Source organism: Schistocerca cancellata, chromosome 6 (assembly GCF_023864275.1).
Source record: "Schistocerca cancellata isolate TAMUIC-IGC-003103 chromosome 6, iqSchCanc2.1, whole genome shotgun sequence".
Lineage (NCBI taxonomy): Eukaryota > Metazoa > Arthropoda > Insecta > Orthoptera > Acrididae > Schistocerca > Schistocerca cancellata.
The window spans coordinates 478,938,501-478,965,307 of NC_064631.1; the positions used below are offsets into that span (position 1 = coordinate 478,938,501).

Genomic DNA, 26,807 nt, shown 5'->3' on the forward strand with positions numbered 1-26,807 from the left:
TTCATTGAGTTCCGTTACCTAAAATACTCTGTGTTCATCCAGTGAAACATTTTGATCTTCTCTACGACATAGCTTTATCGTTTCTGGCTATTAACACAATGCATTCTATTTCGGTTCCCAGTAACAGTCTCCGATTTTTCTTTGATCCAAAAAATGTGGAAACAGACCTACTCATCCAGATAAGCTCAAACGACAACCAGCTTCATATAATGGTTTAAGCCGACACGCCAAACGCAGAAGTAGATTCATATGGAATCGGTTCAAGTCGACGCTGAAATGGTTACAGAGACAGGCAACGGTCGTTTTCTATACCCGTCTTTCTGAAACTACGATATTAACACCAGTGAATAGTTAATTTTTTGCAATGGAGGAAAACAGGCGGCATAAAACTTACATAGGGACATAAAATCTTGACTATATTAAACAGTTTAAACTAGGTGTCCATTTTTATATAGAGATTATCTAGGGTACCCGTCTTCGCTTAGGGAGCTGATATGAGATTGTGTGGCAGTTGGAATAAAAGAATAAATTTTAAAATATAAGAGCTAACAAAATTTTATTGACACCATATTCTACTTATTTACATTATTTGTTTATAAACAACACGTTTCAGTTTGTTATCCGGGATATTTATGTACAAATTTTTCGAATTTGCAAGCTACGTATAGTTGACAGTGAGAGAAGCAGGAGCATTTCAGGTTGATAGCGCAATGTTTTAAAGTTTGTTCTTGTGCTTTGTTAATTGTAAAATTGTAGGCTAATCTGATTGGAAATTGCAGTTTTTTACATTGGAATGGCAGTTCAGTGAAGATTAGTCATGTTTTGTGGATAAATAATGTGTGTCCTTTGTACTTTCCAGTCATAAGTTCGGCTTCGATGTTGTTTTCGATATATGTTTGAAGATCATCCTTGTTCCGTTACACGGTTTTGGTAAGTTGAGATCTCTGGGTAGTATGATCGTAAATCCGATTTTAAGTCGATGGCAGAGTCATGGCATTCCTGGTACTTCCAGAGACTGTACAATTTCTGTAGCAACGTCCAAGCTTCGTTAAGCGTTTATTATCGTGTTGATCGATATTTATATTCTCTCTTCACCGCGAATTTTCTTTTGAAGTTGATATCCTCGACAGTATTATTTTTAGTTGCCAAAATTGCCCTTTCAAGTAGCTAGTCCGGACTGGTTTTGTTGTGAACAATATCTGGTCAAATTCGGTTGACGAGCTCGTTTTCATCAGTGGCTATGTTGCAGAAATCACTGTTGAGTTTAATGAAGCCGATCATCTAGTCAGTAGGATACGTGCCTTCGCCCATTTGTAAACGTTGTTGAGCCAAATGTGCTGTTTCTTCGTCTTTCGATAGTTAGTTTCGTATTTTTTGTTGCAGTATTTATATGTGTAGTCAGAGATGTGATCTTTTAATCATGTATTATCTCGTCTGTTGGTGTTAACTTGCGGATAACTGGAAGTGTTTGTCGAAAATGCGTAGAGATCCTACCATCTTTTCAGAGTTTCCTCGCAAGTCTTGTAATGTTCTGTCCATGGCTTCGAGTGATTTTTTTACATTCCATTGTGCATTTGTTCCTGAAGATAATTTTAGCTTGCTTTAGAAGTTCACCCCGTCCAGATACTCTTGAGATTTTACATACCGGGAATCGTTCTTCGGCTATATTCAACGGTAGTTGTAGGACGGAATGGGCAGTATGTCCTCCTTCCATAGGTGTGGCTGCAATGCCGGACCATACCAGTGCAAGTACGATGTGTTTTTTAGCACGTAACTCCACCAGCAATAGATTTATTTGAAACGCTTTCCTGGTGCCGCTTGGTGCATCCAAGTAAATAATTCCGCCAATGTTGCTGTCGATACGGTCCATGGTAACGTTGTAAATTTTCTTTCGATTGTAACTGAGGAGTGGTTTGTTGTGAGCAATGTATTGAAGAAGTTCATTGATGATGTAGCTTTTTCCATTGTAATATCGAAGTTTAGCACACTGATAGCGTCTTTCCGTGGTGCTTGCATCCTAAGTTGTACTATCGTCTGGTTGTTTATTGCTAAACATTTATCTTCAAGATGAAGATGCCGTCTTTGAATTTGATGGTCAATTCAGGATAAGCTTGTCGTATTTGGTACAGTGTGTCATCATTCATACTCTCTTTGAAGAAATCCCATAGCTGTTTTGGATTCGATGGGTTACGTGTTCTTAGAATTACGGCGAATAAGTCTCCCATTTGTTCAGCTGAGGCTCTGCTTAAGGCTTCGGTAGTGTTAATTCCCAGTAGTTGTCGTTTTACAATAGTCCTAAACGTTGGCGTGCTTCTCCGAACGTCTGGCATGGGTAACCGTCAACAGTCTTGATATCTGTGAAATTGTTTGGTCCCCGTACTTCGTGTAGCAACATCCGGAGATAGAAACATTCGGCGTTGATCGGATGTACGCTATATACTCGACCTACTGCGCCTGTTTTCATGATTTCTGGATAATCTGCTAGTGTAATTCCTTGTTTTCGTTGCTGAAAGATTTTCCTGTTGTGTTTCAAGTGTAATAGGTAGGGACGTCGGCGTATAGTATTGTTTTTACGAATGGATCCGATTGGCACAATTGGTAAAAAGCTGTTTCTGTTGTGTTCTGATGCGGTTCGCTTGCAGTTTTTCTAGCTGTGTCTTTTTTGAAGTAAACTCTCCGTCTATGCTCCAAATTTACTGCTAGATTTTGCATGCACAGTTGGTTCGCATTCGTGTACAGGAAAACCGAAAATGTGCCCGCTGCTTCGGTATTGTTGCTGCATCTTCCGGTTTGATACATGAGGATCTCGTCGGTTCTGTTTTGTTGTTCGCTATCTTCGGCTATTTGTCATGTCACTGCCTTTCTTCACATACTTACAGATACAGCTGACGGCTTTCACTGAATTGCAGTATTCTACGTAATGTGTACTTGGAACATTTTGCATGGTAGTGTTTTATATGGTACTACCCACTGATTATCTATTTCCGGTTCGTCGCTGCCTTGTATTCGTATTTTTGTTGTAAAGCCACCGTTTTTGAATGACCGTCTTCTGTATTTGGGATAGTCATCTCCTCCGGTTTGTGTGTCGTCCAAATATGGTTTTGGGTATCTTTTGTACATTTTCCATCATTTATTCGTGATGAATTTGAGTTTAACGGCCCGCGTGCTCCGTGAATCATGCTCTTTATTACTATATCGAACAGTCCCAGAAACATAACTGGAAATAATTAATCACTGGGTAGCACCATATAACATACTACTTTGCAAAACGTTCCAAATACAAATAAACGTAGAATACTGGAGTTCCGTGAAATCCGTCAAATATGTCTGTTAGTATGCGAGCAAAGGCAGCTTGGATGATTTTGTGAATTTGAGTGAGTGAGTCTATCCTCGTTTTTTCCATTCTGTTGTGTACAAAAGGCATCTAACGGTTCCAAATATGTAGGATTTTGTGATCAATAAGTCGAATTTGTTTTGTCGGAAAACTCGGGCTATTATATTGTATTGATGCATGGGGCTTGTCGGTATTTTAGTTGTTCTTCGATTTCTGTCTACGATTGATCCAATGTCATCAATGTTTCCGTCATATATGATTGCCTGAGCGGGGTAACCGCGTGGTCTAGGGCGCCTTGCACGGTCCGTGCGGCTCTCCCTGTCGGAGGTTCGAGTCCTCCCTCGGGCATGGGTGTGCGTGTTGTTCATAGCGTAAGTTAGTTTAACTTATATTAAGTAGTGTGTAGGCTCAGGGACCGATGACCTCAGCAATTTGGTCCCATAAGACCTTACCACAAAGAAAAAAATTATGATTGCGTCTCGAAGGTGGATGTATTCTTCCGTGTCTAGTTTTTTCTGATGCAGTCTTACTTAAAGCATCCTTTTCGCTTCTATTTTTGCATACGTATACACCAGGAATAGTTGGAATAAACGACGAGTGTTGAGAATTTATGTTTCATTGTCTCTGATTACTAAGCAGTGTGCATAGAACTCCTTGGAAGTGACTTTTTTATTTTCTACGCTTGTTTCGGGTTGGATTTGTTTCACATTAAAAAAATATCCGTCCTCTCCCTGCAGAAATATTAATCGATATTCGACGGCATCGCATGAACGGTGTATCTCTGAAATTCCCTTTTAGTCCTTGTCTTCCTCGTTGTACAGTTATGTCATGGATTGTGCTTTCATTGTCCACAACTGATATGATGACTTCGTCCATCTGAGGTGAAGTAAATCGACATTCTTTTTTCCAGGTGTTTTGTCGACCCGAATTATAGGTTTATAGTCATCAGAAATCATTTGGTTTTGTGTTGTTTTGATCATGTGAGTCAATTGATTGTATTTATGTAAGAGTCTCTGTACATCTTGGAGTACTTCTCGCCCCAATCCACTGATATTAGTGCATCGTTGATCAATATCTGATCCTTCAATTCCGATGAAATATACTTGCACAAATTTATGGCCTTTGTTGGTTAGTAGTAGTAATGGTGCAACGATGTGACAGATTTGTCCTTGAAGGGAAAAAAAACATAAGCGATTTCATCTCTGTTAGTGTTGATCGAAGTGAGGCCGAAAGAAGTCATTTGGATGAAGGCGTTATACGCTTTTACATTTTGAAGAAAGGATTGTGTCGGAATTCTTGATTCTTCAGCCTATTCATTTCGTTGTTCTTCGGTTTCTCTGCTTCTATCGGTGCTTCTTGTCGACAGTTGGGAACTTAAACGTGCTTCGCACTCGTTCTTTCTTTCGTTTCTTCGCTGTTCTTTTTGTTTTCGCTGTTTTGATTCAGAACTGGCGAGTTCTCCACCACTTTTACCTTTCCACAATGAGTAAAATGTAAGTTAAATAAACTTTGTATTATCAAATACACTAAGTACACTTTACACACTTTACACACTTTCGATTTATATTCAGTCACTGTATCACTTTGACTACTCACACTTCACTGTTAGTTTTTATACACTCACTCAACTATTTTTTCTGTTCCTCTCTTCGTCACTGATACGATACTGACGTTAGAACCTAAGACGGGTCTTGCTCTATATATATCCCTACCAATGGGTAGCAACACCAAAACATAACAAAATGGCTTAGAAAAGTGCACAATGTTCCGGAACATTCAAAAACATTCGACAGTGCTCTGGAAGGTTCCACAATGATCTTAGATGCTCTGGAATGTTACCGAACATTCGGGAATCTTGCAGACCGTTCCCGAACATTTCAGAACCTCCCGGACCATTGCGGAACATTCTGGAACGTTGTTGAATGTTGCGGAGTGCTCTAGAATACTCTCGAGTGTTCTGGAATGTCCTCGAATACTCTCGAATGTTCTGGATGTTCTAGCGCTAATACCTACAAAAGCACGACGTTATCTATAAGCGGGAACCGTCTTCATGGATGGGGGATAGAGGATTGCCACACCATATAACTCCCTTGATCGCAACGGGACTCGATTCTGAGTCTTAGCGCAAGCACGTTGTACACTTACTTTTATAATATATACCGATGAAGAGACTTGCACAGTGTGGACTACCAGTCTTTTACCTGAATGCTACCATAATAACTTACTTCGTTTTTGATGCTCAGTTGAATACTAACTGCAAACAGTTGTTTAGAAAAATACGATAGTTCGTGGAAGGGTAACACGATTTTAATAAGTGTGTTATGTATTATCTCGATATCACTGATGGGTGCGCGGCGGTTTTTTAGTCCACGGTCCAAAGACATAAATGAGCCAGTCTGACGACGCCAGCAAGGCAGACCCGGTCCTGAGAAAGCAGTTGGCACAGCCTTGTCATAACGATAGAACTCTTCCCGGCCGATTAGCCACATCCGTGTGCCTTCTGCTGTAGGTGGAGATCAGTTGGCCCTGTAGTACTCAGGACGACGGAAGTGGCAGGGAGACGAAAGCTGTAGGCAGGCAGCCGGCTGCACCGGCGTGACCTTGCTCCTGCTCTTGCTACTTGCGCGCGGTGCAGTGACCGTGCTCCGTGCAGCCGGTTGGTGTCGTGACGTGAGGCTGGACGTCGACCTTGAGCGGGCGCTCAGCGCTGCGGCTCCCTCCGCTGCGTCCCACCTGTTACGATGCCACTGGCAGCTTCGTTCCCGACCGATCGTTAACTGTAAAATGATGATAGACAACCTGATAGCGGTTACGTAACTCCTCTGGTTGTTAAGGGGCTTTTTCAGCTCTTTCATCATCTGATGAAAGCTTATCATCACATATCACAAAATTTTGTATTCTCTCTTCTCTCTCTCTCCACTCTCTCTCTGTATCTGATGGAGAAGTATTTTATCATCGACTGTGCTTGTGCTAAACTATTTTATCACCCTCGTTGGAACGGCTCTACAGGGTTATTACAAATGATTGAAGCGATTTCACAGCTCTACAATAACTTTATTATTTGAGATATTTTCAAAATGCTTTGCACTCACATACAAATACTCAAAAAGTTTTTTTAGGCATTCACAAATGTTCGATATGTGCCCCTTCAGTGATTCGGCAGACATCAAGCCGATAATCAAGTTCCTCCCACACTCGGCGCAGCATCGTTGATGCGAGCTCGCAGTTCTGGCACGTTTCTTGGTAGAGGAGGTTTAAACACTGAATCTTTCACATAACCCCACAGAAAGAAATCTCATGGGGTTAAGTCGGGAGAGCGTGGAGGCCATGACATGAATTGCTGATCATGATCTCCACCACGAACGATCCATCGGTTTTCCAATCTCCTGTTTCAGAAATGCCGAACGTTATGATGGAAGTGCGGTGGAGCACCATCCTGTTGAAAGATGAAGTCGGCGCTGTCGGTCTCCAGTTGTGGCATGAGCCAATTTTCCAGCATGTCCAGATACACTTGTCCTGTACCGTTTTTTCGCAGAAGAAAAAGGGGCCGTAAACTTTAAACCGTGATATTGCACAAAACATGTTAACTTTTGGTGAATTGCGAATTTGCTGCACGAATGCGTGAGGATTCTCTACCGCCCAGATTCGCACATTGTGTCTGTTCACTTCACCATTAAGAAAAAATGTTGCTTCATCACTGAAAACAAGTTTCACACTGAACGCATCCTCTTCCATGAGCTGTTGCAACCGCACCGCAAATTCAAAGCGTTTGACTTTGTCATCGGGTGTCAGGGCTTGTAGCAACTGTAAACGGTAAGGCTTCTGCTTTAGCCTTTTCCGTAAGATTTTCCAAACCGACGGCTGTGGTACGTTTAGCTCCCTGCTTGCTTTATTCGTCGACTTCCGCGGGCTACGCGTGAAACTTGCCCGCTCGCGTTCAACCGTTTCTTCGCTCACTGCAGGCCGACCTGTTGATTTCCCCTTACAGAGGCATCCAGAAGCTTTAAACTGCGCATACCATCGCCGAATGGAGTTAGCAGTTGGTGGATCTTTGTTGAACTTCGTCCTGAAGTGTCGTTGCACTGTTATGACTGACTGATGTGAGTGCATTTCTAGCACGACATGCGCTTTCTCGGCTCCTGTCGCCATTTTGTCTCACTGCGCTCTCGAGCGCCCTGGCGGCAGAAACCTGAAGTGCGGCTTCAGCCGAACAAAACTTTATGAGTTTTTCTACGTATCTGTAGTGTGTCGTGACCATATGTCAATGAATGGAGCTACAGTGAATTTATGAAATCGCTTCAGTCATTTGTAATAGCCCTGTATTTGAAAGCGTTGCTTACGTGGATCAGTGTCTTTTTACTCGATCCGGCTGCATTTTGGAGTTTACCGCGTCGTGGTTGTGTCCTTACCTACCTTATATCCGATATAACATCAGTATAATCATTGTAGCAGTGCATGCTTTCGAGGGGAATTTTGTTGATGAAATCTTCTCGGGTATCGGCCAAGTGTCAGTGTCATCTCGTTTTGTTTCAGTGCCTGAAGATGACGTGTTGGAAATCATTGAAACGTTGCCGCAGGACGAAACTGCTATTTCATCGATCCTTATCATCTGTCCAATTGCCTGTTTCTTATGCTTCATATTTTTTCCAGACTTATTCGATTTCTTGCTCGTATATCTGTCTCAGTATATCTGAGGCTTTCTGCCTCTATAATAACATGAGGCAATTACAATTACAACAATATCTTTCAATGAGAAATATGACTCGTGTAAAATTATTTGGACCTTATTTTACGATGACAAATTTCAGGAACTTGTAAACTGCGTAATTTTAGCTTTCAAAATATGGCGGAATTCGATAGTTTGGCATATGAAACACAAGATATATTTTTAACTCGATTACTCCTTACCTGCACCATGTAGTTCACAAATTGATAATATTCTAACGTAACGTTACTAGAAATTTTTTAATTATTATTTGAAATTCGATTCAGACAAGTCATGGAGATGCGATAAGAATATGGTTGGTCAAATGAAGAATGTCAATATAAAAATTAGTAAAATTTTAATTACCAGTAAATGAAGGAAAATTAACTGATTAAGGACCATTTGTTTTGAACTGTTCTGAACTAATAATGGACTTATTGAGAATATATAATTTTTATGGATAAGTGCTGTACTTAAACAGTGTGTTGTATTCTTTTTTTATTGCGCCAACATTGATAACGTGCGTGACTGTACAAAGGAGTTGTACCTAGTAATAGTTGTAAGTCTAAAAATTTGTAGTTAATGGTCACTCGTAATTTATGATAATGATATAAGTCACAAAAGAAGGAGAAATTTTAGAGAGAGCTGCTTAAGGAAGTTATGTTTTTGTATTTTAAACATTTATAGCCAAGACATACCAGAACCAGAAATCTCTGCCCTAAGAATCCGTAACTAAATTACAAAGGAATAGGAACAATGAAGTTTAATCTTAACAGTAAATGAAGTAAATATTTTACAAATATTATAGTGTTTCAAAGTCTCAAGTATATTTTTATTTAAACTACACTAATTGAATTCCAGTTTGGAATAATGCACTAATTTTGTTGTTAAAACTGTCAGAGAATGTGGCAATCACATTACCAAGAATTAATTCTTGATCGGTAGTGCTTAGTCAACGTGTGGATAAAATTAGTTCTATAATTTCTGTAAATAACTGAAGTACAACTTTACGTATGTATCTAATATTGACTATACATGGATTTCAGTGGGAAGTTATGTATTATGCTTCACAAAGGCAACTGTACAAGTCAAAATACGCGGAGGTGACAAAAGTCATGGACTGCCTCTTAATATTGCGTCGGACCTCCTTTCTCCCGTTCTAGTGCAGCAACTCGACTTGGCACCAACTCAAGAGGCCGTTGGAAGTTCCTGCAGAAATACTGAACCATGATGCCCCTAATTACTCCATAATTACGAGTGTTGCTGGTGCAGAATTTTGTACGCCAACTAACCTCTTGATTATGTCCTGTGAATGTTCTATAGGATTGATGTCGGCCGATCAGGGAGGTCCTACCATTCGCTCGAACTGCCCAGAATGTTCTTAGAACCAATCGCTAACAATTGTGGCCTGATGGTTTGGTACATTGTCATCCACAAAAATTGCATCGTTGTTTGCGAACAAGAAGTCCATGAAAGGCAGTAAATGGTCTCCAAGTACCTGAACGTAACCATTTCCAGTCAATGATATGTTCAGTTGTACCAGAGGACCCATTCCATTCTATGTAAACACGTTGTCGGCTGTGGAGCGATCATCATGTTGCACAGTGCCTTGTTGACAACCTGAGTACGTGGCATCGTGGCACCAGTGCCACACTCGGACTCTGCCAGCAGCTCTTACCAACTGGAATCGTACTTCATCTGACCAGGCTACTGTATTCCAGTCGTCTAGGGTCCAACCACTATGGTCACGAGCCCAGGAGAGGTGCTGCAGGTGACGTCGTGCTGATAGCAAAGGCACTCTCTTCGGTCGTCTGCCGCCATCGCCATAAACACCAAATTTCGCCACACTATCCTAACGGATTCGTTCGTCGTACGTCGCACACTGATTTTACTTCACGCGTACCTAAGTATTTTAAAATCGTTTTTATTCGGCTCTAGCCCTTCGAGTAGGGGCACCTCCCATGATATATGGACGTGGTGCGACGTATATCAGGGCCACACTGACCGCACAGCAGGGCGGTCAAAGGGCGCTGACGCAGGCGATGCCTGACGTTCCACGTGATTCTGGCCGATCTGAATTACGCTCAAACGGAGCGAGGTGGCGCAGTCGTTAGCACACTGGACTCGCATTCCGGAGGACGACGGTTAAAACCCGCGTCCGGCCATCCTGATTTAGGTTTCCCGTGATTTCCTTTAATCGCTTCAGGAAAATTCGTCAATGGTTCCTTCGAAAAGGCGTGGCTGACTCCCCCTCCCATCCTTCCCTAACCCGATTGAACAGATGATGTCGCTGTTTGGTTCCCTCACCCAAATCAGCCAATCAACCAACATATCTTGGAGGTCGTGGCTGCGAGCGGACCAACCGTTGACCATGGGGGGCTGTAACAATTCGAATAGTATGATTCACCACTACAAAGTTTGACGCGCGCTACTGAGACAATATTATGTACACTCCTGGAAATTGAAATAAGAGCACCGTGAATTCATTGTCCCAGGAAGGGGAAACTTTATTGACACATTCCTGGGGTCAGATACATCACATGATAACACTGACAGAACCACAGGCACATAGACACAGGCAACAGAGCATGCACAATGTCGGCACTAGTACAGTGTATATCCACCTTTCGCAGCAATGCAGGCTGCTATTCTCCCATGGAGACGATCGTAGAGATGCTGGATGTAGTCCTGTGGAACGGCTTGCCATGCCATTTCCACCTGGCGCCTCAGTTGGACCAGCGTTCGTGCTGGACGTGCAGACCGCGTGACACGACGCTTCATCCAGTCCCAAACATGCTCAATGGGGGACGGATCCGGAGATCTTGCTGGCCAGGGTAGTTGACTTACACCTTCTAGAGCACGTTGGGTGGCACGGGATACATGCGGACGTGCATTGTCCTGTTGGAACAGCAAGTTCCCTTGCCGGTCTAGGAATGGTAGAACGATGGGTTCGATGACGGTTTGGATGTACCGTGCACTATTCAGTGTCCCCTCGACGATCACCAGTGGTGTACGGCCAGTGTAGGAGATCGCTCCCCACACCATGATGCCGGGTGTTGGCCCTGTGTGCCTCGGTCGTATGCAGTCCTGATTGTGGCGCTCACCTGCACGGCGCCAAACACGCATACGACCATCATTGGCACCAAGGCAGAAGCGACTCTCATCGCTGAAGACGACACGTCTCCATTCGTCCCTCCATTTACGCCTGTCGCGACACCACTGGAGGCGGGCTGCACGATGTTGGGGCGTGAGCGGAAGACGGCCTAACGGTGTGCAGGACCGTAGCCCAGCTTCATGGAGACGGTTGCGAATGGTCGTCGCCGATACCCCAGGAGCAACAGTGTCCCTAATTTGCTGGGAAGTGGCGGTGCGGTCCCCTACGGCACTGCGTAGGATCCTACGGTCTTGGCGTGCATCCGTGCGTCGCTGCGGTCCGGTCCCAGGTCGACGGGCACGTGCACCTTCCGCCGACCACTGGCGGCAACATCGATGTACTGTGGAGACCTCACGCCCCACGTGTTGAGCAATTCGGCGGTACGTCCACCCGGCCTCCCACATGCCAACTATACGCCCTCGCTCAAAGTCCGTCAACTGCACATACGGTTCACGTCCACGCTGTCGCGGCATGCTACCAGTGTTAAAGACTGCGATGGAGCTCCGTATGCCACGGCAAACTGGCTGACACTGACGGCGGCGGTGCACAAATGCTGCGCAGCTAGCGCCATTCGACGGCCAACACCGCGGTTCCTGGTGTGTCCGCTGTGCCGTGCGTGTGATCATTGCTTGTACAGCCCTCTCGCAGTGTCCGGAGCAAGTATGGTGGGTCTGACACACCGGTGTCAATGTGTCCTTTTTTCCATTTCCAGGAGTGTATATATACACTACCTCCAAAAAAGAACTTAGGACACACGATCAGCTGTCAAAATCCTATCATTGTTTTGTTCTTGCTTACTGTCGTTACCAGCCCCGGTAGGGCATTTAGAGGGAGTCAACAGCGTCTGTTTTACAGTAATCACTGTGAAAGACACCTAGATGTCACGTACTGCTGTGAGGCAGCGTTATAAGAACATCACTGACTGTACCAGTTAGACCGAGTATCTAGATTTGTGAGGTAGCCAGATATTGGACTTCAAAGTAACTTAATGGTAGACATACTCATCGTCAAGGTTTCGGTGGGCCACGTCTGCCGTTACAGGAGAGGATCACCATACCGTGCGCGAAGCATATCGTAACCCCCTCACACTTGCACCTGAGAATACTAACAGACTTCCTGCAGCTGTCTTGTATCATGTCATTATAGGCACATCTTAAGATTTATCTGTCAAGAATACGAATGACTATGTCGGATTTTTGAATGGTAGAAGTACGGAACTATAGTGTTGGCATTCACCGAAAAACAATGACTAGTGTTCACAATAGCTCAACGGATAGCACCCCGCCATTTCTCAGATTTCTTCATTCTCGACTTTCCATTCCATATTAGATTATTATTTTTTGGGTGGTATTTACCATGTACTTATAGTACTTTTCCCAGACGATATTTAATTTTCACCCCTTATAGCCCCGTTCACAGTAGTGTCCATTCATTACGTGTTTCTCACTAGCATTTTTCTAAGCCTGCCTGATTCAGCAGTCATGCTTCGTAGATTTTGACAAGTATCTTTTGGGTGAACTCAATTTCATTATGGCAAGCCACTAACGTGATTTGACTCTTGACGTGGACAGCTTCCAGGAAGCTAGGACACCTTAATTGTCCATCTACAGTGTGGAAATGTAGCCACTGTGAGTACTTGTCATTGTTTTTTTTTATGAATTCCAACAATATGGTTCTACAATGAAGCGCCAAAAAATTTGTATAGGCTTGCGTATTCAAATAAAGAGATATTAGACAGCCAGAATAGGGCGCTGCGGTCGGCAACGCCTACATAAGACAACAAGGGTCTGGTGCAATGGTTACATCTGTTACTACTCCTACAATGGCAGGTTATCAAGACTTAAGTGAATTCGAGCGTGGTGTTATAGTAGGCGTACGAGCGATGGGACACGGTTTCTCCGAGGTAGCGATGAAGTGGGGATTTTCCCGTACGACATTTCACGAGTGTACCGTGAATATCAGGAATCCATAAAACATTAAATCTCCGACATCGCTGCGGCCGAAAAAAGACCCTGCAAGAACGAGACCAACGACGGCTGAAGAGAATCGTTCAACGTGACAGAAGTGCAACCCTACCACAGATTGCTGCAGATTTCAATTCTGGGCCGTCAATAAGTGTCAGCGTGCGAACCTTTCAACGAAACATCATCGATATGGGCTTTCGGAGCCGAAGGCCCAATCGTGTACCCTTGATGACTGCACAACACAAAGCTTTACGCCTCGCCTGGGCCCGTCAACACCGATATTGGACTGTTGATGACTGGAAACATGTTGCCTGGTCGGATGTGTCTCGTTTAAAATTGTATGAAGCGGATCGACGAATAAGGGTTTGGAGACAACCTTACGAATCCATGGGCTTTACATGTCAACAGGGGACTGTTCAGGCAGGTAGGGCTTGTGCAATTGGAGTAATGTGGGACCCTTGATACGTCTAGATATGACTCTGACAGGTGACACGTATGTACGCATTCTGTCTGATCACCCCCATCCATTCTTGTCTATTGTGCATTACCACGGACTTTGACAATTCCAGCAGGACAATGCGATACCCCACACATCCAGAATTGCTACAGAATGACTGTTATGAGTTTAAACACTTCCGCTGGCCACCAAACTCCCCAAATGTGAACATTATTAAGCATATCTGGGACGCCTCAACGTGCTGTTCAGAAGAGATATCCACCCCATCGCACTCTTACGGATTTATGGACAGCCCTCCAGGATTCATGGCGTCAGTTCCCTCCGGCACTACTTCAGACATTGTCGTGTCCTTGCCACGTCGTGTTGCGGCACTTCTGTCTGCTTGCAGGGCCCTACACGACATCAGGCAGGTATACCAGTTTCTTTGACTATTTAGTGTATATTTCTACCATTTCAAAAATTTCACGCAGTGATTTCATTCCAGACAGATAAACCTGAAGATGCGTCTGTACTGACCCGGACCTGATAGTTGCTAACAAAGCATCTTCATACTGCTGTGCGTGTTTTGGTAACATCTCATCTTTCTTGATTTTTTAATTATTATAATTTTTATGATAATTTTAGCAGTTATTGAGTGTTCATTGTTGTTATTCATACTTCAAACATTTGTCTCTGTTTATATCATATTGCAAGTAATGTAAAACAGGTTAATAAGAAAATAGTCGAGTAAATATCTATATCTTTATTTCGAATAAGCGTATTTACACAAGCGTTCATTTATATTCATCCGGCATTCGTAGGATATATTTACAGAAAAAACATAAATATACGTGTTGAACAAAATATTTCTGCGCTATAAAGAGTATCCATGTACATCGGCTTTTAATAAGGCCCGTTTCCAGAAGAGTGTCCGCCGTTACCGTTGGGATAACCCCCATTTGAGCCTGAGTATCCGCCGTTGCCGCTGGGGTATCCACCATTCGCTCCAGGATATCTACCGTTGCCACTGGGGTATCCACCATTCGCGCCAGGATATCCACCGTTGCCGCTAGGGTATCCTCCGTTGCCGTTCGAGTAGCCACCGTTACCATTGGAGTAGCCACCATTGCCGCTGGGGTAGCCCCCGTTTCCGCCGTTAGCGTAACCTCCGTTGGCGTAACCTCCGTTGCCGCGGCCCGTCTCCTCGTAGTTGACGGTGGGCCTGTAGCCGCCCTCGTCGGCCTCGTAGTCGACCACCTGCCGGCGGCCGTCGGGCAGCAGCACGTGGTACTGGCCCTGGGCGCTCTCCCCCTGCCTGGACTCCTCGTGGCCGAACTCGGTGCCGGTTGCAGCGTCCTCCACCGTGTAGCTGAACTCGTAGTTAGCTGGTTCCTGTAAAGACACAAGACACTCTAGCTCAGTCAGTCCAGCAAATCGCTGCTCTTTAAGAGGTTTCTCGTGATCTGCCTCTGTCAGTTAAGTTTCTCCATGCCATCTTTGTTCAAAGCTAGTGGAAAATTTAATGCTGAGTCCGGGCTGGAAATCTTCCCTGCTGTTCTTGACAAATCCCTACTATTAAGGGCAGCTCCTAGAGCCTCCATAAACACGTCAGTGAAGTATAAAATTTATTTGTGCAAGTACGACTGTTATGAACCGTTGGGCGATGTAATACTTTGAAATTTCTCATTTTGAGAATATTGAAGGGCGATCTGTTTTAATTGTAAACAACCATTCAGCAGCCAAGGTCGCATAAAATGTTTATTTATTTTATACACCCCTTTCCAACAGACTAAGATGTCATCTTCAGGTCTTAAAATCTTTTGTTGTAAAACATTTTTATTTTAAGCTGACCCTCACGCACAAGATGTCAAGTGCTGATTTTTATCCACTTCACATCCTGTGTTTGAGGTTCGGTGTAAAACGATCATGTTTTAAATCAAAAGATTTTAAGACCTGAAGATTGCAGCATAGTCTGTTGAAACCGGCTGTCTTAAATAAACATGCGGTCTTGGCTGCTGAATGGCTTTCTGCAATGTAATCTGTTTGTACTACTGATATCGACGAGGTCGAAACAGAAGGAAGGGAGAGGATGAAACATGGTTGAGTCTCACTTTTCTTAAATTTTGCTAGTTGACTACCAGACTTAACGATTCCTTTCCAACAGACAGATCAGATCAAAGCGCCAAACGTTTACATTCGATGCACTACTGAGTGGTTTCATACATAAGACAATGAAGCACCGTCTTCCTGTCAAGAACTCAATGGCTCCTGAGCGTCAAATTATAAGAATCAAAGTTCATTCCAACTCCAGTACTGACATTTACTTGCCTCTGAATCCAGAACGCCGGCCGAAGTAGCCGTGCGGTTCTGGGCGCTACAGTCTGGAGCCGAGCGACCGCTACGGTCGCAGGTTCGAATCCTGCCTCGGGCATGGATGTGTGTGATGTCCTTAGGTTAGTTAGGTTTAAGTAGTTCTAAGTTCTAGGCGACTGATGACCTCAGAAGTTAAGTCGCATAGTGCTCAGAGCCATTTTTTGAATCCAGAACCACGGAATTGTCACTGAGAATGCGAAGAAAATAACTCTTTATCTGTACCAATAACTCAAGTATTTCCCCTCTCAGTTGCACTTTGCGAAAGGTTTCCTATCTCGGAAGCTTCAGGAGGTTATTTCATGGTAAAAATCTCGCTCAAAATCTGATGTGAACACAAAGGTTCAGTTTCGAAACTGTTTCGCAGTTAAACCACAAAAGAACTATTAAACTTTGTTTAAAACACGGATAGTTGGTGACATGTAGAAATGTATAGCGCTATTCATGTAACTTAAATTTCGGATGCAAGCATCAGTCACGTCTAGAGAGAATAAGTGTATCAACTAAAGCATCTGAACATTGTACAACAGTCTGTGGCTCTGGATCATTTTCTGTTTACATAGTGGCGGATCCTCAATTTCTTCCCCCTTCTGTCATCACCTAGGCAGGTGTATGAAGGAGCGATACACGCAACTCAGGTTATGTGATTCATAAATGGAACACATACTTGAGGTATTTGCCGGTGAAATAACATGTTGCTTGCACGATGCTAAAAATTTGAAATTCGTGCATTTGGAAAAGATCTACTTCGGTACTAACCAAATAAATAAGTATGGGGAACGAACATCATTAGTTTCTCAAGGTCCTTAGGGCAATGACTTTCGCCTGAGAGCTGAAATATACTAGGTAGTTATCCACCATCTCTTCACTCAGATGTAAGTAATTGCTTCCTCCGCAATGCTGAGCACTAAGGTTGAAAGCTGTTATTTTCACTCATTACAATATCTTTGGCACTTACTATCGCGAGTGCTGCAGGAAAGTAATATCTGGCGCAGTGATGCTGTAATTGAGAAAATAGACTTTAATCAGGTTTTGCTTAAATCGCTTAAGACCGATGTTGGGATAGTTCGAGAAGGGACATTACCAGTTTTGTTTCAGATTATTCTCTCGTCTGAGATTGTGCCCCGGTCACTACTGATCCTCTCTTCTTTCCATCATTCACCAATGTCGAGAATTTACGAGTAGCTTGGGTCAGCAACTGCTGTTTATCATAGAACCAAAAACCAGACCAAGTTGAAAATTTTTACTTTTTATTCATTCGATGACTAGTTTCTAGATACCCATTTTCAGATTATCATAACACAGTTGAAAATTGCATTTCTGTAGATGTAAAATAATTTGCAATGAACATTTTCAATGCATACAGATAACTTGCACTGGTTTTACGTTATACTAATGTCAAGAATGCCTTGTGTGTGGTACGTAAGCCACATTTCACAGGTAAGATTGATACGACTATGTGAGAGGAGTACTTGATTATTTGAGAAAACTTTGCTCAAACAAATCCTGCTACTGAAAAATGTTTCTGATGATAATTATGTGTAATTCTCTGAATCGTTTCAAAAGGTAATCTTTCGTAACTAGGAGGGAGAGATAAGTTTCACTTACACGAGTGGGTTGTTTGAATACAAAGTCAGAAACCAGTGGTAAGTACCACAACTTACCGAAAGGTCGTCTTGGGAGGCACCTCCTCGGCCATAGCCGGCTGCTCCAGGAGCACCGTAAGCTGTAGAAAGACCGCCATTCCCATTAGAAAAACCGTTGTATCCTGCTCCGTTGCTCCTTCCATTGGGTGCACCATACTGCGTGGACAGGCCACCGTTTCCTCCAGCAAAACCGTTGCCCACACCGTTAGGGGCACCGTACTGTGAAGAGAGTCCATTCATCCTGCCAAAGCCGTTGCCGTTCGGAGCGCCGTAGAGTGATGACGGCGTCCTCGCACCGTTGTATCCATTCGCTCCTCCGTTCGGAGCACCATACTGCGTCGACAGGCCGTTAGATCTTCCGATCCCGTTAATGGCTCCATTTGTTCTCGCAACTCCGTTTGGAGCGCCGTACTGTGTGGAGAGCCCGTTTCCTCCGTTGTATACTCCGCCACTGGGAGCTCCATATCGTGATGACGGAGCTCCATTTGTTCTTCCATTACCACTCCCGAAGCCTCCGTTTAGAACACCACTGCTGGGTGCACCATAGGAGGGGGAGAGGCCACCATTGCTCCTGCCGAAACCGTTGGCATTTGGTGCCCCGTACGACGTCGAGAGCCCGTTTGTCCTCGACAATCCATTGGCACCACCGTTCGGGGCCCCATACTGTGTAGAGATGCCACCGTTCCCTCCAGGTGGCAGGTACTGACGACCCACTGGAGGCTCGCCCGTAGCGCCCATAATGGCAATTGTTAGAAGCACCAAAATCTGCAAGAAAAAATTGACAATATATGAACCAGTTCATTTAGGGCCTGATGAATGCAACCAAATTCTGTACATCGTTACAGCTCTATCCTCCACATGAATATGAACCACAGTAAGCTATCGTTGATGGTACTAGTTGAATAAAATGGTTGAACAGAGTCGCATAATAGCTGCTAAACTTTTTACTGGATGACGTCATAACTGAAGGACAATCAAAACACTCCAGTATCTTAAACTACTATTTTTGTGTTTGTAAGACTGTAATCTAAAAAATAAACACACCTAAACAACGAGATAGTGAAAATTGTAGTGCAACCTACTTCTGTATAGAAGACACTGGAAAGAAAAATATAGTTCTGTTCAAGATGAGAGTTGAAATTTCAACCGGTAAGAAGAAAAAAAAACAGAAATTGTATACAAGCTTGGAATGGGGAATGGGGGCAACTTCCATCAAAAAAAAAATGGTTCAAATGGCTCTGAGCACTATGGGACTTAACATCTATGGTCATCAGTCCCCTAGAACTTAGAACTACTTAAACCTAACTAACCTCAGGACAGCACACAACACCCAGTCATCAACACAACTTCCATCACATGCAGCGATTGTGCTACTGTTCTGCTTAAAAGGGCGTTGGTATAGAGACATTTTCAGCTAATCTTTCTGTTCTTCGAAACTGAAAATCAAGAAGGCATGGCCACCAGTCGCGGCAGACTCCAGTAAATGCAACCAACTTCCTTGGAAGGATCGTGTTAGCGAGGACCAGAGGAGAAGCCCCATTAGAAGTGAATTTTGGCAGGAGTATCACAATCCTTTACCAGACATGTTCTCCTATTGGGAACGGTATGACCACGACTTATCAGGGAATTAAAGTTAAAATCTTCTGGGTTATTAGGCCACGTGATATTTCCTACTAAAATAAACGACATCTCGACTCCTCTTCTGGGATCTTCTTCAGGGTATTTCGGTGTCCACTATTGCCCAAACGCTAGTTAGGGAATTTCCAAATAATTTTAGTTGCGGAGGATTTGTAGAACGTTCTAGAATATGGATCAGGATTTGCCTTGGCTTTCTTCCACACATAAAAAATTGCTCAAATTATAAATCATGTCTAGGGAGGAGGGAGGGAGGAATTGGTAACACTAGAACATGGTATTAGCGTTCATGCAGTTAATCAGTTGACAGGTACAGCCCCTAAGTGATTCATATTTTCAGCATAACATTATGTTTCACCATAGGAAAGGGAAACTTTCTATTGGAAATATATCTGAACATAAATTGTTCACCTTCTCTACTGAATGACAATTCACTTAAACCGGAAAGCTGGTAGTCAGTTTCTTAGCATTGGTAAGCTACACTGTGGGTTATAAATACTTGAGTGGTACCGGACTGAGTCTTAAAGTGGGACCGTGAAAGCTCTTAATTTCTTGAGACGATAACATGTGTTGTGACATCCTACATCAGAAAACGGAATAATCGAATTTAGACAATGTATCTTTTGATTTAATTTTAGGTTTAGTGAAAACAATGTAATAAAATACTCAATCAGATGCCCCCACGGTTAGGAATTTGGAATTTTGCTATATAGTCGTCACTCGATTTCGTTTCTCCGTTGGGAGAAACGCCCACTACCGAAAGAGAAAGTTCAGCGGTTAATGGTTAGACTATATTATATCGCTAGATACAGAACACTGTTGCACTGTGGGACGAGGCAAGAAGGTGATCTTTGCCGGGTTATGAAACGATTCCAGTGCTGACCTGAGATTGTATGCAGTTTGTTCATAAAGATAAATATTCTCAAAGGCAGTAGAACTGGTTAAAACAGGAGGAACATGAAACGACATAACTTAGGAAACCAATATCTGTTGTTGGTTCAAATGGCAAAAAGCACTTTGGGACTTAACATCTGAGGTCATCAGACCCCTGGACTTAGAACTACTTAAACCTAACTAACCTAAGGACATCACACACACCCATGCCCGAGGCACGATTCAAACCTGCGACCGTAGCATCAGCCCGGTTCCGGACTGAAGCGCCTATAGCCCCTCGGCCACAGCGGCCGTCCCAATATCTGTTGATATATGGGGCGATGTTTCCTCTGACTCCCCTTTGTCTGTTACGTGGAAGTAGGAACTATAGGCTGTACTACCTGTTGTTCCCGCACATCCTAACAGTGAATCACGCACTCTTTCAGATATACCCGGCTCCATTAGGATTGTGTCACAAGCATTGGTCACACACCCCTATGTCTGCACACTATTGATTGGTTAAGGACAAACCGTTGCGTTTAAATGTCCCTAAATCCCGAAAACCGACGGATTCAGTTGCGTCGAATGGGAAGGCCATGCTGCAGAACCTGCTCGACCGATCAATCAGCCATGTGACGTTGTGGTGAGGTATCGTCACATGATCCATAGAAAATCGGGTGGTTCCCGTCGTATATAAATCACATTCGTGGTCAAAAAGAAAAGGCTAATGTTCTCCAATACCGCTGGTAATTCTTCGCGCAGAAATCGGCGATACACAGCATCTGTTGCTCTATGGTCCTACGAGTCTGTCATCGACAAGTGGTGCCCATTCACTAATACTGTAATGATTCTGATGCCCCACCTCCATGGCTGCTCGAGGATTTGTATCTCCCGGCGTGTGTATTGAAGTAATTTACTATTCCCCTCTTGTAAATAGTACACATTATTCAACACCAGTGGAACGGCCCGTATCTCAGCAGGTATTGGTTCCTGGGCATATAATCATCGCGCGGTTCTAGGCGCTACAGTCTGGAACCACGAGGCCGCTATGGTCGCAGGTTCGAATCCTGCCTCGGGCATGGATGTGTGTGATGTCCTTAGGTTAGTTAGGTTTAAGTAGTTCTAAGTTCTAGAGGACTGATGACCTCAGAAGTTAAGTCCCATAGTGGTCAGAGCCATTTGAACCATTTGAGCCATTTCTTCTGCTTTTGACCGATAGGTATATGTGAAACCCTTTTAAAAACATCCTGCATAAACATGTGATGTGCTCCACACTGTGGTGTTAGCCTTTAATTATGATGTCACGACTTTCTTTATATTCTCATTGGAGTTAACAAGGCACCTCTCGAGATGGTCAGCGAGAACAGAACAAGAAATCTTCTGAGCTAGCAGGCAGCGAAGTTAAGCACTTTACCAAGGAGGTTGGTCAAAATTGTTTGGTGCGGGCATGCTCGGGGAAATTTTCGGTGATTGACTTAACTGACGAAAATCACTGCCTCTCATTTGAACCATAACCTCCCGATTGTGGTTTAGCCATATCCTCCCGGTTGTGACTTCAGCACTTTAACTATGATGTCGGGTCACCGAATTCACAACACTGATTCTTCCAAAAAAGCGTTACAATTAATTATAGAATGTTTTGAGCTCCTGTTGCTGAGGATGTGAATTTCGAATTATAGGAATTTAACAGAATTCTAAAACAAGCTCCCAATGGATGCTGACTGGTCGCCGTGTCATCCTAGAGCCATTTGGAGCTATGTGAAGGTGATATGGACAGGCATATGGTTAGCAAACCCCTCTCCCGCTCTTTCCATCCTTGGAGCCGCTACTTCTCATTCAGGCAGCTCCTTATTTGGCATCACGATGGCGAGTGCGCCCCGTACCACTCCATACATCAACAAAATATCCTTCGCAATGCCAGGAACCGAGTACTCAACATGCAGCCATTCAAGCTGACCAATAATCTACGGAGGCGAATATAGAACTGTAAGAATTTTGGAAAGCCTACCGCTAGCCTAGCCTACCTTGTCCATGCTGGTGGCTGGTCGGTGGTCAGACGAGAGTGTGCCGTGCGGAGGGATGCGGCCGCCACTTTATATAAGCCGGCTGGACGGACGCGCCGTGTGTGCCCCGAACTGCCGACAGGGGGAGCGGCGCATTGCGTCACAGCCAGCGGTGGCCGGCGGCCCGCGCTCCGCCGCTCACTGCGTTGCGACAACGCCCCCGCCTGCTCACGGATCTGCCCGCAGATCGGCTCGTGTGCCCGTCTTTCACTGAGGACGATCGCTTCTTTTAGACGTCAGAGTACATCACGTATATCAGGTTCGGCGTAGTGCCAGTTGCGCATAGAGATGTCTCATTTCCTATCCCAAAGATCTTCTGATGCCGCGGCTAGAGGGGTAGAGAGCGTAAGACGCTGGAACGGCTTCGCTACTAGTAGCGGTATTCAGTCCTCGACAGACAGCTTTAACTGTGCAATGGCAATGACGACGCACGTGACTGATAAAACCGTTTCGCTTCGTATTATAAAGCCTCCGTTGAAAAAAAAAAAACTTCTTTGCTACTACTACTAGTTTAATTACTGTTTAACTCTACAGGACCTTCATACTGAAATGTTTCCCACACCATCTTGTATTGTCTTCCCATGTGTGTCTGTAACTGTATGTTCACTGTTGTGGGTAAATACATACAGCGCACACTGGGCGATGTGTGAAACTGATAGCGATTACACGCTTCCGCTGTTGTAAAAATCTGCTCCAGCTGCTGCAGATATCGTGTTGAGCTGAAAGTGGTAACCAAAGTACGGAGAACTATTCTTCGGCAATCTGTTGCATAGCAATCAGATTGCTTTCAGTTCCGAGAAATGTCCAGGTACAATTGTGGACTTGAATGATCCACGAAGTGACTTCTTTTCCGAAGAAAGCATCGAACTATTTCACTAGAACTGAACGCTCCCGTCGGAACTGTTCTCAAGCTGGTATTTATTATCAAATCACAATAGAAGTATACGCTGGTTGTAGAATAACACGTACCTTCTTGAAATTGACAATATTTTATTGTTCTATTAACTGATTTCCTCCCATATACACATATATTTTACAATGTGAATAAAAACTCTCAATGGCGTCGATTTTTACATCACAAGAACGGCTCTCCTCTTGTGAAATTACTCTTAACCAGAACAAAAGCTCTATATCCTAAGAATAATCATGTGAGCGCTGACCGCCACACAGTAATAAACAATATCTTTGTTTCTCTCTCTCTCGCACTGTCACAGCAAGATACGCTGCATGATACACCATAGTATTCTCCTCGAGACTGCTGTGAAGCCACATTTGCTATTTTAATATTTTAGGGGTGATATCTCGAGTGTTGCATGTTTGAGTTGTAAAGGTGTTCAGCGTCTTTGCTATAAAAGATACGTATTAGAATTACCCTTACCCTTATCACTAAATAACAGTAGCTCGAAAACTGTATGAAATGATGCAGTCTGCTTGTCAGCAGGGACCATTAAGTTTGGTTGTGGAACTGCTTTCGTCCATTGTTTAAGAGGTTTGCACGTCTGTACCTTTTTTAAGATAAATAAATTGAATTTTCAACACAGTTTATTAAAGATATGTTCGAGTAGGTTTACAAGAGGTTGTAATGCCTCATTCCACACTTAGGGCGCTAAAATGCTATTTTTGCTATTCTGATTTAATAAAATGAAAACTGACACTTTAATTTTAGAATACGGTTTATAAGGTTACTTTATGGTAACAGGTTGAGTTAATACACTGAGCTGGGTGCCTAACTAATTAATACAAGTCAAAAAAAGAACTGTTGCTGTGTATACACAACCCTGCAACAGATATGGCAGGAATATGATACTGAAATCTTGAGTATCTGGTAGCCAAACCCTAATATGTCTTGAGACATTGCAGATAAGGGTAAGCATGATTAAATAATAATTATATTCTAATGACTGAACTAGAAAATCGCATACGTATTTGCTTCCTACTTATAGAGCAAAATTCTTATACGGGTTCTACCTCGATAACATTTGAGAAATATGTTACGTTATTAAATGTTCTTCTCTAGCGCAGATTGAGCTTTGTTAATAACAGGAGGAGGTCTGGTGGTATTCGACTGGGGATTGTGTTGCACAAGAGCCGTTTCTAAATTCTAGTGCTGTCACAGCACTGCACTGTGAGCTATGGACATGCAAAGCAACTAATTTTATGTTGAATTAGACCCACAGAGCCTCTCGTAACTGTAACAAGTGATCTGTTTTTAGTGCGTTCTGGCGCACGAACATAATTTTGGATTTTTGTGTTTTCTTTGCAACGAAGTAATACTACGATTTTATTGTATGTCTAGATAAAACTAATGTTAATTCCTATATTGTAACAACAATGGGATTTGTTAAACAATCATAACGGTGCATTTAGATTGTCTTGGACAAAGCAATTTCGCATTATACCGGAAAGAACAGTTAGCATAAAACTCACGTTCATATGACTGTTTTCACTAAGAGGAAAAGATGACAAGTCCGGCTGCAAATGGATGAAAAAGTCAGACCTCTTGAAATGCCAGTGAAGGAACTGAGTGAGAAATATTGATTTCCAAGAATGCATATAAAGAAGGACAGCACGAATGGTCACAGGTTTGTTTGACCGGTGAGAGTGTGCACCGAGATGTTGAAGGAACTAAACTGACAGACACATAAAGGTAAATGTAATATGTCCGGAGAAACCTCGCTTACAAAGTTTTAACGATGACTCTTAGGAATATACTTCAGTAGTGGTCGTGAGAACAAGATTAGACTAATTACAGCGCGCACAGAGTTGTTTGAACAGTCGTTCTTCCAGCGCTCCATACATGAATGTAGCTGGAAGAAACCCTTGTAACTGCTACAACGGGAAGTACCTTCCGCCATGGATTTCACTGTGGCTTTCAGAGGATGTTTGTAGACGTAATGTGGAAGTACATTAGGTGATATACATAAAGCTTCATGATAGATTCTTCTCCAGAGAACACTTAATGATGGGCAGGAAACCGTATTGTAGGAGTTAAGACAGGCAGCTTATGCCTCTTAGTAATGATGAGCTTTTAAATATATTGTGCAAATATGCAGAGGAACTGTAAATAAGACATCGGTTCAATAAGATAAAAATGAAAGCTGATAAAGACTTTTACTGTGTTGTTATGAGAAGACATGAAGACTGAATGCTGAGGATAGCTGGACCCACGAATTTGCAGCGAGAAGCAAGTTTCAGCGAGGGACAAGTAGTCAGACTCTTAGTCAAACTAGGTGAGTCGATGAAGAAGTTGAAGTTTACAACCATTTACCATCCAATTAAAACTTCTCTTGCTACAAAAATTTATTTATTACACACTATAATTTTATGTAGCCAGTGACCGCGCCGCCGTGGTAACACCGGTTCCAATCAACCACCGAAGCTAAGCGCTGTTGGGCCGTGCTAGCATTTGGATGGGTGACCATCTGGACTGCCTGAGCGCTGGTGGCAAGCGGGCTGCAGTCAGCCACTGTGAGACACACTGAGGAGCTACTTGACAGAAGTAGCGGTTCCGCACTCGTAAACCGACATACGTCGGGAGAGCGGTGTGCTGACCACAGGCCCCTCCATATACGCATCCGGTGACGCCTGTGGGCTGAGGATGACACGGCGGCCGGTCGGTACCGTTGGGGCTGTATGGCCTGTTTGGACAGAGTTTAATTTTATAATTTTGTGTGCGTTATAACCCTTCAAAAATGTAAACAACCAAACTAAAAACGATGGGAAATTTTTTTAAATAAATCATCGAATATATGTTACTAAGACGTAATTTCGTAATCCCCAACTACGTCAACAACTACATGGTTAACTGCAATTCATACTTAAGTGCCTGGCAGAGGGTTCAAAGAACCATTTTCATACTACTTCTCTACCATTCTACTCTCGAATGGAGCATGGGAAAAAGAAACTCCTAAATCTTTCCGCTCGAGCTCTGATTTCTTTTATTTTGTTATGATGATCATTTCTTCCTACGTAGGTGATTGTCAACAAAATATTTTCGCATTCTGAAGAGAAAGTTGGTGATTGAAATTTCGTAAATACACTCCTGGAAATTGAAATAAGAACACCGTGAATTCATTGTCCCAGGAAGGGGAAACTTTATTGACACATTCCTGGGGTCAGATACATCACATGATCACACTGACAGAACCACAGGCACATAGACAAAGGCAACAGAGCATGCACAATGTCGGCACTAGTACAGTGTATATCCACCTTTCGCAGCAATGCAGGCTGCTATTCTCCCATGGAGACGATCGTAGAGATGCTGGATGTAGTCCTGTGGAACGGCTTGCCATGCCATTTCCACCTGGCGCCTCAGTTGGACCAGCGTTCGTGCTGGACGTGCAGACCGCGTGAGACGACGCTTCATCCAGTCCCAAACATGCTCAATGGGGGACAGATCCGGAGATCTTGCTGGCCAGGGTAGTTGACTTACACCTTCTAGAGCACGTTGGGTGGCACGGGATACATGCGGACGTGCATTGTCCTGTTGGAACAGCAAGTTCCCTTGCCGGTCTAGGAATGGTAGAACGATGGGTTCGATGACGGTTTGGATGTACCGTGCACTATTCAGTGTCCCCTCGACGATCACCAGTGGTGTACGGCCAGTGTAGGAGATCGCTCCCCA

The 26,807-nt window shown here is 43.6% G+C and overlaps 1 protein-coding gene across 1 annotated transcript; it reads right to left on the bottom strand.

Moving 5' to 3' along the window:
- Positions 1 to 14,341: 14,341 nt before the first annotated feature.
- Positions 14,342 to 22,174, bottom strand: LOC126191284 (pro-resilin-like). Its single transcript, XM_049932092.1, has 3 exons — positions 22,142 to 22,174; positions 17,628 to 18,374; positions 14,342 to 14,985 (listed from the first exon to the last, which is right to left on the bottom strand). The coding sequence occupies exons 1-3, from the start codon at positions 22,148 to 22,150 to the stop codon at positions 14,497 to 14,499; spliced, it is 1,245 nt and encodes a 414-aa protein (XP_049788049.1). The 5' UTR covers positions 22,151 to 22,174; the 3' UTR covers positions 14,342 to 14,496.
- Between the last annotated feature and the right edge of the window lie 4,633 nt (positions 22,175 to 26,807).